At 56.5% G+C, this 14316-nt stretch overlaps 9 protein-coding genes across 9 annotated transcripts; 3 read left to right on the top strand and 6 right to left on the bottom strand.

The window, feature by feature from the left end:
• Positions 1–39: 39 nt before the first annotated feature.
• On the top strand, positions 40–1323 carry L969DRAFT_47516 (uncharacterized protein; the record flags this gene model as incomplete). The annotated part of the gene is made up of 4 exons (XM_014713290.1): positions 40–160; positions 217–555; positions 619–896; positions 1000–1323. 4 exons carry the CDS (start codon positions 40–42, stop codon positions 1321–1323), a joined length of 1062 nt encoding a protein of 353 aa, XP_014568776.1.
• Positions 1324–1364: 41 nt separating this feature from the next.
• Positions 1365–3949, bottom strand: L969DRAFT_94006 (uncharacterized protein; the record flags this gene model as incomplete). Its single annotated transcript, XM_014713291.1, has 3 exons — positions 1365–1802; positions 1856–2407; positions 2459–3949. The coding sequence occupies 3 exons, from the start codon at positions 3947–3949 to the stop codon at positions 1365–1367; spliced, it is 2481 nt and encodes an 826-aa protein (XP_014568777.1).
• A 7-nt stretch (positions 3950–3956) lies between these two features.
• On the bottom strand, positions 3957–5079 carry L969DRAFT_47719 (uncharacterized protein; the record flags this gene model as incomplete). The annotated part of the gene is made up of 4 exons (XM_014713292.1): positions 3957–4248; positions 4367–4508; positions 4654–4735; positions 4996–5079. 4 exons carry the CDS (start codon positions 5077–5079, stop codon positions 3957–3959), a joined length of 600 nt encoding a protein of 199 aa, XP_014568778.1.
• Positions 5080–5166: 87 nt separating this feature from the next.
• Positions 5167–6696, bottom strand: L969DRAFT_409060 (uncharacterized protein). The gene is made up of 4 exons (XM_014713293.1): positions 6648–6696; positions 5805–6590; positions 5629–5748; positions 5167–5569 (listed from the first exon to the last, which is right to left on the bottom strand). The coding sequence occupies exons 1-4, from the start codon at positions 6648–6650 to the stop codon at positions 5339–5341; spliced, it is 1140 nt and encodes a 379-aa protein (XP_014568779.1). The 5' UTR covers positions 6651–6696; the 3' UTR covers positions 5167–5338.
• A 4-nt stretch (positions 6697–6700) lies between these two features.
• L969DRAFT_86814 (uncharacterized protein) lies at positions 6701–9483 on the top strand. The gene is made up of 3 exons (XM_014713294.1): positions 6701–8493; positions 8544–8907; positions 8955–9483. Exons 1-3 carry the CDS (start codon positions 7143–7145, stop codon positions 9160–9162), a joined length of 1923 nt encoding a protein of 640 aa, XP_014568780.1. The 5' UTR covers positions 6701–7142; the 3' UTR covers positions 9163–9483.
• On the bottom strand, positions 6752–6976 carry L969DRAFT_47677 (uncharacterized protein; the record flags this gene model as incomplete). The annotated part of the gene is made up of 1 exon (XM_014713295.1): positions 6752–6976. A coding segment is annotated over one exon (225 nt), but the record flags the coding sequence as incomplete, so codon positions are not given.
• On the bottom strand, positions 9229–10705 carry L969DRAFT_94009 (uncharacterized protein; the record flags this gene model as incomplete). Its single annotated transcript, XM_014713296.1, has 6 exons — positions 9229–9288; positions 9393–9490; positions 9539–9690; positions 9737–9822; positions 9870–10543; positions 10588–10705. The coding sequence occupies 6 exons, from the start codon at positions 10703–10705 to the stop codon at positions 9229–9231; spliced, it is 1188 nt and encodes a 395-aa protein (XP_014568782.1).
• Positions 10706–10719: 14 nt separating this feature from the next.
• On the top strand, positions 10720–11917 carry L969DRAFT_73647 (uncharacterized protein; the record flags this gene model as incomplete). The annotated part of the gene is made up of 5 exons (XM_014713297.1): positions 10720–10934; positions 10987–11148; positions 11198–11440; positions 11493–11645; positions 11693–11917. Exons 1-5 carry the CDS (start codon positions 10788–10790, stop codon positions 11915–11917), a joined length of 930 nt encoding a protein of 309 aa, XP_014568783.1. The 5' UTR covers positions 10720–10787.
• Positions 11918–11978: 61 nt separating this feature from the next.
• L969DRAFT_16860 (uncharacterized protein) lies at positions 11979–14241 on the bottom strand (the record flags this gene model as incomplete). Its single annotated transcript, XM_014712877.1, has 2 exons — positions 11979–13314; positions 13364–14241. The coding sequence occupies 2 exons, from the start codon at positions 14239–14241 to the stop codon at positions 11979–11981; spliced, it is 2214 nt and encodes a 737-aa protein (XP_014568363.1).
• Positions 14242–14316: the final 75 nt, after the last annotated feature.

Genomic DNA, 14316 nt, shown 5'->3' on the forward strand with positions numbered 1-14316 from the left:
TGTCAGACGACTTTTCTTTGTCTCGCCGTCTCACTCGCCATGAACGGGCACAAGTTCGACGAGACGCTGTACGATGCCGAGCAGATCAAACTCATGGAGGAGCGCCTCATCGTGCTCGACAAGGACGACAACCCGATAGGAGAGGACAGCAAGAAAACATGTACGACTGCCTTTCGAGCTCAGGCCTGCGCCATGCTCACTTGACGTATACCTCAGGCCATCTCATGCAGAACATCCTACCGCCACGCTCGCTACTCCACCGAGCTTTCTCTTGCTTCCTCTTCAGACCGTCAGATGGCCGTCTGCTGCTACAACAGCGAGCACAAGAGAAAATTACCTTTCCGCTCATGTGGACCAATACCTGCTGCTCCCATCCGCTGGCGATAAAGCAGGAGATGGAAGCGCAAGATGTCGTCGGCGTACGTCGCGCTGTGAGGAGGAAGCTAGACCATGAGCTGGGCATCAAGCCTGACTCGATCAATCTCGACGAATTGCTCTTCATCACGCGCATACACTACCTCGCTCCTTCAGACGGTCTCTGGGGAGAACACGAAAGTTCGTCTGCCTCGCTTTCAGCAGCTAGTTTCCAGCTGCTGACACCTGCATGTTGACGTCCAGTCGACTATGTCGTCTTTGCCACGGCAGACGTCGAGCTAGAAGTGAACCCAAATGAGGTAGCAGATACGCGATGGGTCTCCAAGGCCGAGCTAGAAGACTTTTTCAAGGATTCCAGCGTGACCTTCACGCCCTGGTTCAAGCTCATCGCCCAATCGTTCTTGTACAAGTGGTGGGATGCCTTGCTCGCCCAGACGGCAAAGCAATCCAGCAAGCTCGTCGCAGATACCCAAGCGCTCAGACCGCTCGTCACTCAGCAAGATCAGTCCACCATCCATCGCGTAAGCAAATTCCTTCGTCACCATTTCCGACTGCGCTCACACTTGTGCAGATGCTATGAGCGCAAAGACTGTAAAGAACATGTAATGCATTTGCTGTCTCTAGCTTGCTTTCGATGACTTGCATCGAGCGTTCGTCTCTCGTCTCACTGGGGAGCCCTGCTCTAGAGGAGACATCAAGAGGGTCTTTGCAGATCTGATCTTGCTTCAAGCGGGTATCAAGCTCGTTAGGTATTCGCTCGAGATCTGCAAGGCTCTGCTTCTGTGGCTTTGCGAGATTTGCGACAGCGATGGGCGAGAGCGAGGGTGGTACACTGTGTTTCGTGTAGAGGTCTTACAGATGATCGTTGCCAAGTTCGCTCGTACAAGCATGCGTTGCCAGTCTCTTTCGGTATGCAAGGAGACACTGGTATCAAAAAAAAGGGGCTGACTCTCGAAAACGAAAGTCGAAAGAAAGGGCGAGAGTAGAGGTCAAGTGCCGTAGCTCGAGACCATATGGGGTACTGATTCCCATCGAACGATGCCCGGTCGCGTCGAGCCCACAGCTTTTGGAGGAGGGCCAGCTGTCTTGAATGGATCTGCTTGCGCAAAGATCGTCTCGGACGACTGTGGCGTGCGAGGAACATCGTCATCGGAAGACCAGGATCCGCTTGATGCTGATGCTAATCCCGGGCAGCGAAGCAACGTGGGCGACAGACGCGGCATGAGGACTTCGGGTGCCTGTGCCCAGCCTCGGTGCGAGAAACGTCGACCAGAAAGGAACCACTCGCGCACAAAGGTAGACGAGCGAGAGTAATGGCCAGGCGCATACTTCTTGATGAGCGTAGCAGACAGTCTGTCGAGTGCTTGGCCTAATTGTAGATCCATCAGGTAAGCAACGCTTAGCACGGCTTCGGTCTCGTCCTCAACCTGAGTACGTGGCTAATTAGTAAGACGTGAGGAAGGTCAGAATACCGGCTTACGCGTCGATATCGGTCGAACATGAAGCGCGCGAGCATCAGAGCGGCTGCTGCTAGATCTGACGCTTTGAAGCTGATGAAGTCCTTGTGATAGAGCGTAGTCTCAAGCAAGAAGCGAGCGACGTGCTGGATACGCTGTTCCTCGACTGTGTTGTCCGCCACGCAGGCCATTCTGATCCAGGACTCAGCAGTCGGATGTCCGAGCACCCAGCCGATCGTAGAGAGGACGTGGCCTTCCATCTGGATGAATGCGCTCTCGTCGTAAGCGCGGCAGCACATGCTCGACAGCTCTTGCACGGTCGGGACACGATCCTTGGCGTCTTCGAACTTTGCAGCGATCCAGAGAGCCGAGCAGCCCACCAGTTGATAGTGCTTCTTGAGCACGATGCGCTTAGATACATAGCGATCAACGATGTTCATCGTCAGGTAGAGCGTCTCTGGTCGGAGACGGCATTGCTGGTGGATCTCGATCAAGAAGTCGACGAGGAACGGGCGCATGTGCCACTCGAGCTCAGGCTGGAGATCGATGAGCTCGACTGATGCTTGCGTCTTGTCCTGCGCTCCAAGCAATTAGCATGGAGAAGCGCAAAGAACGCGCATACGGACCTCCATCTCGTACATGTACTCGCGAATGCTTTCCCGGTACTCGCCTTCGAGCAGACCGAGGAACTCGCGACCGACCCCTTGCACGGGAAGGGGAGACAGTCGACCGGTGCCCTGGTTGCTGATCGCGAGACGCAGCTGAGGTGGTATGCGTGCACCGCGCAGCTGAGCTGGAAGACGCGTAGATTGAACAGGGCCGAAAGGCTTCTGGGCTGACGAAGGCGCGCTGCTTGCGACGGAAGACGGGACCGTTGAAGCATTTGAGGCGAGACTGCTCGAGCTGAGGCTTGTATCGAGGCGCGTAAAGCTGTCAGCGCTGCTGCTCTGACTCATCGTTCCTGAAGTGCCGTGACTCGACAGCTGACGGGTCATCGCCCTCGAGCCTGAGGACTGGCGAGAGATGCTGGAGGAGCGCTTGCGAGTCCTTCCGATGCCTGTGTCTGACGAGTAGATAGATTGCGAGCTGCTCGAGTCTGGCACAGTTGGCGGATATTGCATGTCTGTACTTGGTGGTGCCATTGGGACGTCGAGCAAATCATGCTGATCGACGAAATCGTAGAATGTAGCATCCTCGTCCTCAGCTTCCTCAGTAGACTTTGTGCGCTTTCTGTCTCGCTGTTGCAATGCAGGACTGCCTGCAGTCTGCGACTCTTCAGTCGTTGGCCTACGGAGCCCGCTTCGTTGACGAGCATGCGATTTCGGCGAGGGGCAAGGGGACGAGGAGACGACCATCATGCCATTGTTTGTTGCGCGTGAGAGATCATCTGTGATGGCGGTATCCTCGGATCGCGCATCCTGGCTTGGCGCAAGAGATTCGTCCATGCTCATAGACACGGATCGAGAAGCGGTCCTGCTGCTGCCACTGCTGTTGCTGCTGTCTCGACGAGCTTGCAGTGACTTGCTTGTGCCGGGCAGCGACATAACGTCCCTCACTTTCCGACGCGTCAAGGTGGCCGTAGGTGCCCTCGGCGCGTCAGAAGGCACGTCGACTATGATCATAGAAGACGAGAGAGGCGAAGAACCATATAAGGAAGCCGACTCGGGCGCGAGCTGCGAAGAGGAGGAAATAGCCACAGCGGGCGACGGTCGCCGCGGCCGTCGCGCGATCACCCTCTCACTGACCGCAGGCTGCGCAGGGAGCGTCAAGCTGGCATGCGCAGTGCTGCCAGGCGAGCTCAGAGATGAGGACGAGCTTGGACCGCTAGGTGCTTGTCGAACGGCTTCAGATCTTCGCCTCTCGACAGAAACTGAAAGCATGGTGGATAAGGAAGTTGGCGATGATCGTGACGGCGAAGGTCTTGGTCGTTTGGATGGCTGCGAGCTCTCGCTAGACTCATCAAGGTCATGGCTGTGAGAGCCCGAAGATAGCGCGCTATCCGAGTAGCCGCGATTGGACGCGCTGGCGTGTATACTGGACGTACCGTTGGCGCTATCCGCGCCTGGCACGACGCCTGCCGCACCGCCATGAGCGAAGGTGGGCAACGCGAGCCTCATTGGCTGCTCAGGAGTAGATCAAGTGAAGAGGAGTCCTTTTCGCAAAAGTGCGATCCTCAGCTCGTCTGTGCTCGCATGAGTATGTTCGTATCGGATGTAGCAGAACAGCACGACATACCCACTGCACAGTTGCTTGAATGCTCACAGTAGGCGTCGAGCTTTGGCAGTCGAAGCAGCACAACGCAGATGTGCTGACTTGGCAAGCCGAAGCAGATGTTGCCGGTGCTTCGGGCGCGAAAGGCCGAATTAGCTCGTGATGCGTGCAGGCAGAGTAGCAAGTGCTAGAATCGTGTATCGCTCTGCAGGACAGAGGCAATCCAGCGGAGCAAGAAAGCGAGCAAAGCCAGCGCGAATGTGAGACGTCAAGTCGTTGATGAGGCAGGGTGATATGCGTCTATGCGCAACAGGAGTGTATACCGAGTCTCGGCAGCGCCGCCAGCAGTGTTACCTGCGAGGAGACAGTGCCTCGACGGGGGCGATGCGTTGCTCGCGCGAACGATAGAGCGCGAGACGTTGCGAGATGCCGAACGGATGGCGCTTGTTGTAAGCTCGTCGGTGTCTTCGCGAGCGTTGCGACGAACGCAGAGGTGCGAGCGGCAGGAGCTCACTCTTACTCTCAGTTGCCAAGCCGTCTATCTTTGTCCGGCGTCGCGCGCTCACGTCGAGAGGACGAGACGGAATGCGAGTCGCATACACAAGACTACCTTCACGCCCGGGCTTGCCCACTTCGTCGGACACGTCAATGAGAGGGTAGCTCGCGTGCTCGCCCAGCAGAATGGCGGCGTTCTATGTCATCTATAGCCGATCACTTCCAATTGGGTTTGCACGCGCGTCGTCCTCTTTGACTTTGCATCATCTTCGATCTCATCGGCCACATATCTGCCGCGACAGGGTTACACGCTCTTGCTTGCGCTGGATCAGCCTGACTATTCGATCAGCGGTCGATGATCATCCGCCAATCGTAATTTCAACTTGTTCCTCGCAGTTGTCGAAACGATATCCTCGCGGATTACGCGCCCTTTCGAAAGACGCGAAGCCAATTTGACGCGACTTTCGGTTCGGGTAGGTCGATCAGTAAAAAGCGTGGCGAGCATATGTCCGCAAGCTTGGGCTGTCTCGGCAGATCGCATAGACTCTGTGTCTAGTTGGCCGGGGCAAGCATAGATTCGAGGCAACGAGCTTCTGTTCCTGGACACGCATGCAATTCCCGGAGACAAGGAGGCCAGACTGAGGGGCGATCATCTCCCTTAGTGTCGGGTATTGTTACTCTATGATTGCATCCCGTGCCAGAGCTGTGGACAGGCAGCATCGCGATACTTTCGTGATGCTGCGTATGCCCGTGCGATGCTCGCGCGGGGTTTCTGTTCGAGCATATGCGGTTGTGCATGTTCACAGATGTTCTTCTATTGTGCCGCCTTGGGTTGTAGCGTCCAGCACCAGCCAGCGGCAGTGAATGCCGCCTTCGGCCTGGAAGATCTCGCAAACGGACTGCGCAATCTGCTCAAAGTTCTGCGTCGCGAGGGCGAGAATGGTGGGACCTGCGCCGGACAGACATATGCCCAGTAGACCCGGATGACTTGTGGGGCTGAACGAGCTCAATACTGTCGGCAACGCGGGTATCTTTGGGCAAACGACGGCATGCGTTAGCAGATGGCCAACGCAATGCCTCTGACGCTCACCAAATGCTTTCTGTACGGCTGATGCAGTCTATCTTGCATGGCCTGGAAGATGAGATCTGGGTCGGGATTTTGCTGGCCGAGCGCTTGCGTCAACACGGCTAACCGCTGCAGATTGAAGACCTGCCGTAACTCTCCGCGTCAGACAGGTAATGCATATCGAAGGGCACGAGACCGACACAATCTTTGAGAGCATAGGCAGGCTGTAGAGCTGCGCGTGCTTTGGCTGTCGAGACTTCGAAAGCGGGTATGACTGCGATAGCTTTGACTTTTGGGGACCAGGCCAGCTTGACCCAATGACCGATACCGACGGGCGGCACAGGAGGATCTCTGCCCCAGTTCTCGTCTGCTTCTGGCGGGTATTCGGGAAGTACTTCTGCCAATGGTATCGAGGCTGCTTTGAGGTCCTCCGGCGGCAATTCTCGCAAGTATGACGCCACGAAACCGCCGAGGAGAGCGGCAGCGACGTTATCGGGATGGCGTTCGACCATGAGTGCGAAATCGAGTCGCCTGGAATCGCTCAAGCCCAGTCTGCCGAGTCTGTCTGCGAGCAAAACGCCTGCAATGACGGCCGCGCCTGAGGAGCCTAACCCTCGACCGAAGGGGACGCTGTTCGTCACATGTATGCTGATGCATGCCTCTCCAGCTCTGTTCTCCGAACCGGTCGTCGTGTAAGGAAAGGAGGTATAGTCGTGACACCGCAAGACGTAGAGCGCAACGCGAGTGATCAGGTTTTTGTACGGATCCAAAGGGGCCTCTGTTGCTCCTTCGCCGGAATAAGTGAGCTCGACCTGAGCATAGCTGCACTGTGCTCGCTTAGAAGCTTCGAGCGGTGAGCTGCTGGAGTCTGCGTTGGCCGGCAGGGAAACCTCGAGCTCGAGATAGAGCGACATGGATAATCCGAGTACATCAAAGCCCGGGCCGATGTTGGCGGATGTACTGGGCACGCTGATCTTGAAGGACACCTGGCAGTACACGGGCGCTCAGTCTGACGGCATCACATGACGCCTGAGGCAGCTCACCATGACGCAACTCGGCTTGACACGACACGAGGAGGATGACTTGTCGCGAGCAGGTGGCGCCTTGCACAAGCACACACTGACCGAAAGCGGGCTGGCTTCTGGCGCTATGCGGTCTTGACTGGTCTGGTCGTTTCACGAGACTGCAGCTCAGCCAGAGGGATCAGCAGATAGCTCGCCGAGGCAGGAACGAACAGGACGCCAGCGCGAGCGTACCCGCCCAATCTTGGCACTCCGCTCGAGCTGTCACTGCTGCGAGCGAGCGAGCTGTGTTCCGACTTTCCGAGTCTCCTACCACGGCCAGCACTGTAGAGTTGCTTCCCCGCTTCAAGCTGAACCGGTCCAGACGCTTCACGCAAGTCTCACCCGACCGGAGCAGCCGGCGGTAAGGTCACTCATCCCAGGCTCATCAGCCGACGGTCATCATCCTGTCCATTGACTGCCTTGACGAGTCACCAGACGAGGTGTGAGATCCGAGCAAAGCGTGCGGACACAGTCATGCCGGCCTGGTACAAGACCCTCATGGGTGCCTCGAGCAGTTCCTCATCTGGTTCGAGCTCGAGGCGGCACGGCCACAGATCATCAGCGTCTACCTCATCTGTCGATCCAGATGCTTCGCTCACATCTGCTAGCTCGAGCGGGACACCGTCCCGGCAGGGTAGCTCCAGTACCTCTGCCTCTCCCGTACAAGCGAGAGAGCTGGCCAGCCAGGATCCTAGCCGATCCTCGACCCTGTCGAACGACCCGACAGACGAAGAAGCGCAGAAGAACATGAACACAGCACTAGGCTCGCCTCCTTCCGGGATACCCAGACGGACATCCGTCACCGCGCCGCCGCCAAATGCATCAGCTGCCACCTCGAGCACAGCCAGGTCAGATCCGCCAACTCAGGCCATCCCGATATCATCGAGCACGTCCCAAGATGCGGGCGAGGATGATGTCTCGCCGAGACCTATGCCTGCTTCTAGTCAGCAGTATGGCACATCGCCTTCACATGCGCGTCATCGATCACCTTCAGCTGCTGCAGCTCCCGCAGTCAGCGCACCGTCTACCGCCAGTTCGCCCATCGACGCTACGGCCACCTCGTCGACGTCCAGTGCGAGTGCGCAGGAAGAGCTTGCAAAGCAGAGCGAAGGCTTGACCGCTGTGCCAATGACGGCCAGCGCGAGCAATGGCAGTACCCATGCACGCTCAAGCAGTCCTCCCAGACGAAGCTCAACAACCTCGTCCGCCGCTTCAACATCTTCTAGGCCCGTCGACCCGCAGATACCGACCACGCATACCATCCTGGCCAATCCGCCCTCGACGACTGGCTTCGCAGCGGGCGGACTGCTCAGCGCAGCCTCCTCCCTTGCCATCGGATCCGCTCTTGGCTCGAGCGTCGACAATCGATCGAACCAAGGCTCGGTCGACAACCGGTCCAATGCGAAAGGTGCAAAAGAGGGTTCCAATGGAAATGCGCAGACTTTCGATATCGACGATATGATCTCGAGATTGCTAGATGCAGGCTATACCGGCAAAGTGTCCAAATCTGTCTGTCTCAAGAATCCAGAAATCAATGCCATCTGTCAAGCTGCACGTGAAGTCTTTCTGTCCCAGCCGACACTCATCGAGCTCTCCCCACCTGTCAAGATAGTAGGAGATGTGCACGGGCAGTACTCCGATCTGATTCGTCTCTTCGAAATGTGTGGGTTTCCGCCAAGCTCAAACTATCTGTTCCTGGGCGACTATGTCGATCGAGGCAAACAATCACTGGAAACGATCTTGCTCCTGTTATGTTACAAGATCAAGTACCCCGAAAACTTTTTCCTGCTACGCGGCAATCACGAATGTGCAAATGTCACTCGAGGTGACTCGTTTGCTAGTGCATGCTCGAAGTCTGACTGATCCGCTATGCAGTGTATGGATTCTACGACGAGTGCAAGCGGCGCTGCAATATCAAAGTGTGGAAGACCTTTATCGACGTCTTCAACTGCCTGCCGATCGCAGCCGTCGTGGCTTCCAAGATCTTCTGCGTTCACGGAGGTCTGTCACCCTCCTTGGGTGCAATGGACGACATTCGCAAGATACGCCGTCCTGCCGATGTGCCAGACTATGGCCTGCTCAACGATCTACTATGGTCAGATCCGAGCGATACCGCACTCGATTGGGAGGACAACGAGAGAGGCGTGAGCTACTGCTTCGGCAAAGCCGTCATTCAGCAATTCTTAGCCAACTACGATTTCGATCTCATCTGTAGGGCCCACATGGTCGTCGAGGACGGGTTTGTCAGATTGCTTTTTGATAGCTGCACATCTGATCATGGCGCAGATACGAGTTCTGGAACGAACGGACGCTCGTCACCATCTTCAGCGCGCCAAATTACTGCGGCGAGTTTGATAACTTTGGCGCAGTGATGAGTGTATCTGAAGATCTCTTGTGCGCATTCGAACTTCTCAAGCCACTTGACGGGCCAGCACTCAAGAAGGAGATGGCCAAGAATCGAAGGCGAAACTCGTCAGGCATTAGCATCACCTGACAAAGTGTGTCTGTGCTCATCTCGTGTTTCCCTTGCACTCACACGCCCGCAACTCTTACGAACGCCTCACGATTGTTGCTCAGGAGGACATGGCTGGTCCTTCTCGCCGCTCACATTGTGTGTGACCTTGTAGATACACAAATTCAAAAAAGTGAACCACTGTATATCTCGCAACGATAGCGCTCGTGCATCTACTGATCTTCGATCGCTATGGCTTGACTTGCGTCGACCACGAAAAGCAGCGTCTTTATATCAAGGCAAGGAAAGTCAGCGGGCGTGATGAATCTCAGCTTGCAAGCGCGTCGAGGCGCTCGTCTAGCTTGAGGGCCTGCAGCGAGATCAGCCGGAGGTTTGGTTCGCTCATGAGAAGGCTCACTCGGAAAACAGGCAGCGAACATCAAGCGATTTGGGAGTGCCGACCACGAAGCATGTTGACGAGTGTAGAAGAGGCGAACTTGGACCTCGGTGACTGGATCGCAACACGATCTGACTTCGTCCGGCCACGCAACCTGATTCTCTCCGAAGTCCCTGCTTAGTCGTGAGCTGAGTCAGCAAATGATAGCGAATGCCAAACCTGAAGCGAACGAGGAAGTCAAAGAAGATGTCATCGGTGCCGATGAAGAGGTCCATCGGGACGACATTGATCCTCAATAATCCAAACTGCGCACAGCGTCAAAACTGCGACTGGCTCATGTTGTGTTCCTGACCGAGATCTGTGAGGGTCGCCACCAACGCGGCTCCCCAGGCGCACTGCCTCTTCCGACGAGCACAATGGTGGAATACAGCGGGCGGATCTTGGTATCGAGAAATTCGCTCAAGAAACCTCCTCTTATAGGCGTGTTACACTTGGCGTCCGCTTCGTAGCGTATCTGATACGTGCGTACGAAAGGCAAGTCAGCTGCCACGGTTGGTACGGCGCTGACGAGGCGAGCAGGCTCGCTGCAATAGGCTCTCTCTGTTCTGCCAGGCGTGCAGTGAGGCTCGCCGGTGATTTCCTGGCCACACTCGATCCAGCTGTCGGCCTTGTCATCGGGCGACAGATAGGCGTCTGTCACGCCGAGGGTGACGTTGAAACGAACGTGTGCTTTGCAGCATTGTCGATCTTTGACTGGCCACATCTGCGTGTCTGTTGCGCCTACGACGAACGAGAACTTGCCGCCAGTGATTCTACCAGTATCATCCTTGATTGCACCTTGGGCAACGAGCGAGCCCGCGTTGCCCTCTGTGCTCGACATGAGCGGCAGAGACGTAAGATAGGTGGTAATCGTCTCACGCTGGACGGGCTTTTGCTTCAGGTTGTAAAGGTCAGCAACGATGAGAGCTTGGATCGAGCCATCGAATGTGAAGATGCCATGCTGAGGGCAGCTAGCGGTACCCGTGGCTGAGACTGCGTCAGCCAAACGGCGTTGCGTACCTCCGGCGCACCTCTCAGCTCGTAGAAAACGCTTCGTACTCCAAAGTCATGTTTTCGATAGATTCCGTCTTGGCCAAAAGCGAGCGACAAACAGTTTATGAGACAGAGCAAGAGCAATGAGAAGAGCATGACGTCAACGACAGCGGACAAGAAGGAAGTCGCGTAACGGGCCAAACAGCCTTAAGCCTGACCCTAGCCCCTGCTCAATACCATGGCGATTGACGATGGCTTCGAGAGCGAGCTGAACTTCTCCATCGACTTGGCTCGGAGAGCGGGGGCCATCATCAAGGAAGCCTCCGCCAAACGATGGCAAAATGCCAACGTGCAAATCGACAGCTCCAAAAAGAACAGAGTCGACGTCAGCTCTCTGCGCCTGTTCATTGAAGTTTGGCTGAGCATTGGATGCATAGCTTGTCACGGAGACCGATCAGCGAGTTGAGAAAGTCGTCAAGGAAGCTATCGCGCAAACGTTTCCTCAGCACAAATTCATTGGCGAGGAGAGCTTTGCTGCCGGCGAAAAGGCGGAGCTAACAGATGAGCCAACATTCATTGTGGACCCTATCGATGGCACTGTACGTCTGGTTCCAAGGCATCCTTCACACGCTGAGCACAAAGCTCCAGACCAATTTCGCGCATGGATTCCCTTGGTGCTGTATCAGCATCGGATTAGCATACAAGAAGCAACCCGTCCTCGGCGTCATCTATAATCCCTTTCTCGAACTACTGTACTCTGCGAGGAAAGGCCACGGGGCTTGGCTCAACGAGAGCACGCGACTACCGCTCTCGCATCCCAACCCGCTGCCTCTCGCAAGCTTGGGCGATGCCGTCATCTGCGTCGAATGGGGCAGCGACAGAAGTAAAGCTGTGCGCACCTGATCGAAGTATGCACGTCGTCTCGCTTATTCGAACAACACAGGTGATGGAAGCCAAGGGCGAGAGCTTTACGAGATTGGCGGGTGATCCTACGCAAGTCAAAGGCGGCATCATGGCCCATTCGTTGCGCAGCTTAGGTTCAGCAGCTCTGAACTATTGCGCGGTTGCAGCAGGGCAGATGGATCTCTATCACGAGGTGAGCAATGGCAGACATCGCAAGACCGTGCGCTGAGCAGATGTCAGATCGGGTGCTGGGCTTGGGATGTAACGGGCGGAGCGGCGATAGCACGAGAAGCAGGCGCAAAGGTCTATGCACGCAACGGCAAAGAGCTTCAAGGGGACGACCTCATGGGCCATCACTTCCTCGTCGTTCGAGCCATAGCGCCTACAGATAGCGAAACTTCGGAGCAAGTACAAGACCGCATCGTCAAGGAATTCATGGGCGCAGTCACAGAATATGATGTATGACAATTGGGCATGCATGCAGATATCGGTAGCTACACATACGAGCAGAATGATGAGGGCGGATCTACACATCGATCGTTTCCAGCCTGGCCAAGGCGTCATCGATATTAGGCGGTGCACAGTCAGCATTATACTGAGGCGCAGCGGGAGGCGCGCTCGCTTCGACAGACACTGCGCTGTCCATGCTGAGTTGTCTGTTCTGCCTGCGTGGCATACTGGGTGCAGACGGCGCGGAGCTAGCCTCTAGTGTAGGTGGAGCGGAGGGCTCGAGGCTGTACTGCCACGCAGCCTGTAGACGCTCGGCTTGGGCTTCAGCTCGTTTGGCAGCTTGTGCCGATGTCTCAGGCATACTGTCGATCGACGCCGGTGACGTACTAGACGTCAGGCTGGCAAAGGTTGATCGAATTGCCCTGGATGGCAGGGGGAGCGATCCCAGATTGCTGTGAACTGAGCTTGCAGGTGTCGTCGCAGGACAATCTGATGGTTCCGCCGACTCGAAGCCGTCGTGATCAAGCGACAGTGGCGGTGCGGAGGGCGAGTCTGTGTGTTGCGTTTGCTCAGAGAGCGGCGAGCTTGAGCGTTCTGTAGGCTCGCTTGCGAGCTGAGCTATCCTCTGTAGCACGGCTTTGTCGTCTGTTGCAATGTGTGCATGGTAGCCTTCGTCTTCTGCAGCGTGATGTTCATCATCTTCGATAGAAGGAGACGTGCCCTCTTCTGATGGTAGGTTATGCTGCTCGAGCTCATCAATGACTCGCGCCTTCTCGTCACGTCGACTGCTGCCATCGAGCACCATCGCTATGGGGGCCGCGCCACGGCGTCGACTCTGGTATGCAGGAGGCACAGAGGGCGGCATCTCTTCGCTACTTTCTGGCATGACCTCGGGGCTCGGCGCGTTGCTTCTCTCCAGCCGAGCAGTGCTGAGTTTGGAAGCCGTCCGAGAGAGCGTTTCAGGCGTGGAGGTGCTCGATACTGAATGCAAGGAGTCACGTGAGGCTTCCAATGACGCGCGCTGCCTGATGCTCGCCGCTCGTGAAGCCGACGTAGTCGGTGCGATAACACCGACCGGAACCTTGATAGTGGGCGGACCTCGTCTGCGACCGACGAGATGCTTCCATTGCAGTTTCACTCGCTTATGCTGTGAGTCTGACGACGGAGACCCGTCTGACTTTTCATCAAACTTCTCTCCCAAGGCGGCTGCCAGTGCCCGCAAGCGCTTCTTCTGACCACGTCTGCCGGATATCGTGCGAGAGGTCCTGCCTCCCAGTAGCCCGACAGTGCGTTCCTCTCTGCCTTGTTCACCGCCGTCTGCCGCAGCCCGCCGCCTACGAGAACGCCGGACGACCAGAATAGTACCTATGACGACGATGAGGAGGGCAAGTATGATCGAACAAACGATGATGCTGCACGGCCACGATCAGGTGGGATCACCGCTTTCGAATGCAAACTTACACAGGCGTGGCGTAGAATTTCGTGCGGGAACTGGTAGCAGTACTCCAACCTCGTGGTAGTGTCTTCACAGAGCGATCGTGAGGGGACCCGGTATGATTGGATGCGTTGGCATTGCTCGTCGAATTGCTCAGATCGATGCCAGATTCGATGTTTGGCCCGGGGTTGGTATCTAGATTGGAGCCGTCCGGGCAGCTGCAGCGGCCGTCATCGCCCACGAACGACAGAGATTGTGCAGACGCGCCCGAGGAAGCCGAATAGGTCTTCACCCAGTCGCCATCGATGAAGTCATACCGATCCGGCAAGACTGACGAGCGTTTCTGCATCCTCTGCCGCCGAACGTGTGACCGCGATAATGCGAATTGTTCAGATGAAGGGGACTCCAGCAAGAGCGATAGGCTGTCGTAGTACGTGGCATTGGCCGGGCTGTCACTGTCTCGAAAGACGGGCGTCGCGCAGGCGAAAGATGAAAGGGAGGCCATTATCGCCAGCGATAAATATGGACCTCGACTGCTGCCGATGGGGTCATGGAGCCGACGGTCTCTTCTCGCTCGCGTTCTAGAGATCGACGAGCTATCTTGGATGTGCGTATAGACCTCGGAACAGCAAGGCGGCGGCAGTCGGACAGGTTGGGCCTGTTTGGCGGGAGGGAGCGCGGTCAGATCGCCACCAAGTTCATGTGCCCGTCTTTGGCGAGCTGCAGTCTGCGCGAGTTCCCGAGAAGTCTGCGTTCGACCCTTGCCCTTGCTGCCCCTCCTTCGCCATTCTGTACTCGATGACTGCAGTGTGAAAGCTCCGGACTCTGTGGGCGCCATGCGTGATGATTGCATCGCATTGTCGTGTTGAGACCGCGTTAGATCGGCAGATGAGCCCTCGACCATCGTGCGAGACGCTCTGCCGAACCTCGCGCGCCAGAAGGAAGGCTCTCCACCACCAAGATGCGTCGATATATCGTA

This window comes from Mixia osmundae, assembly GCF_000708205.1.
Source record: "Mixia osmundae IAM 14324 unplaced genomic scaffold scaffold_4, whole genome shotgun sequence".
Classification (NCBI taxonomy): domain Eukaryota; kingdom Fungi; phylum Basidiomycota; class Mixiomycetes; order Mixiales; family Mixiaceae; genus Mixia; species Mixia osmundae.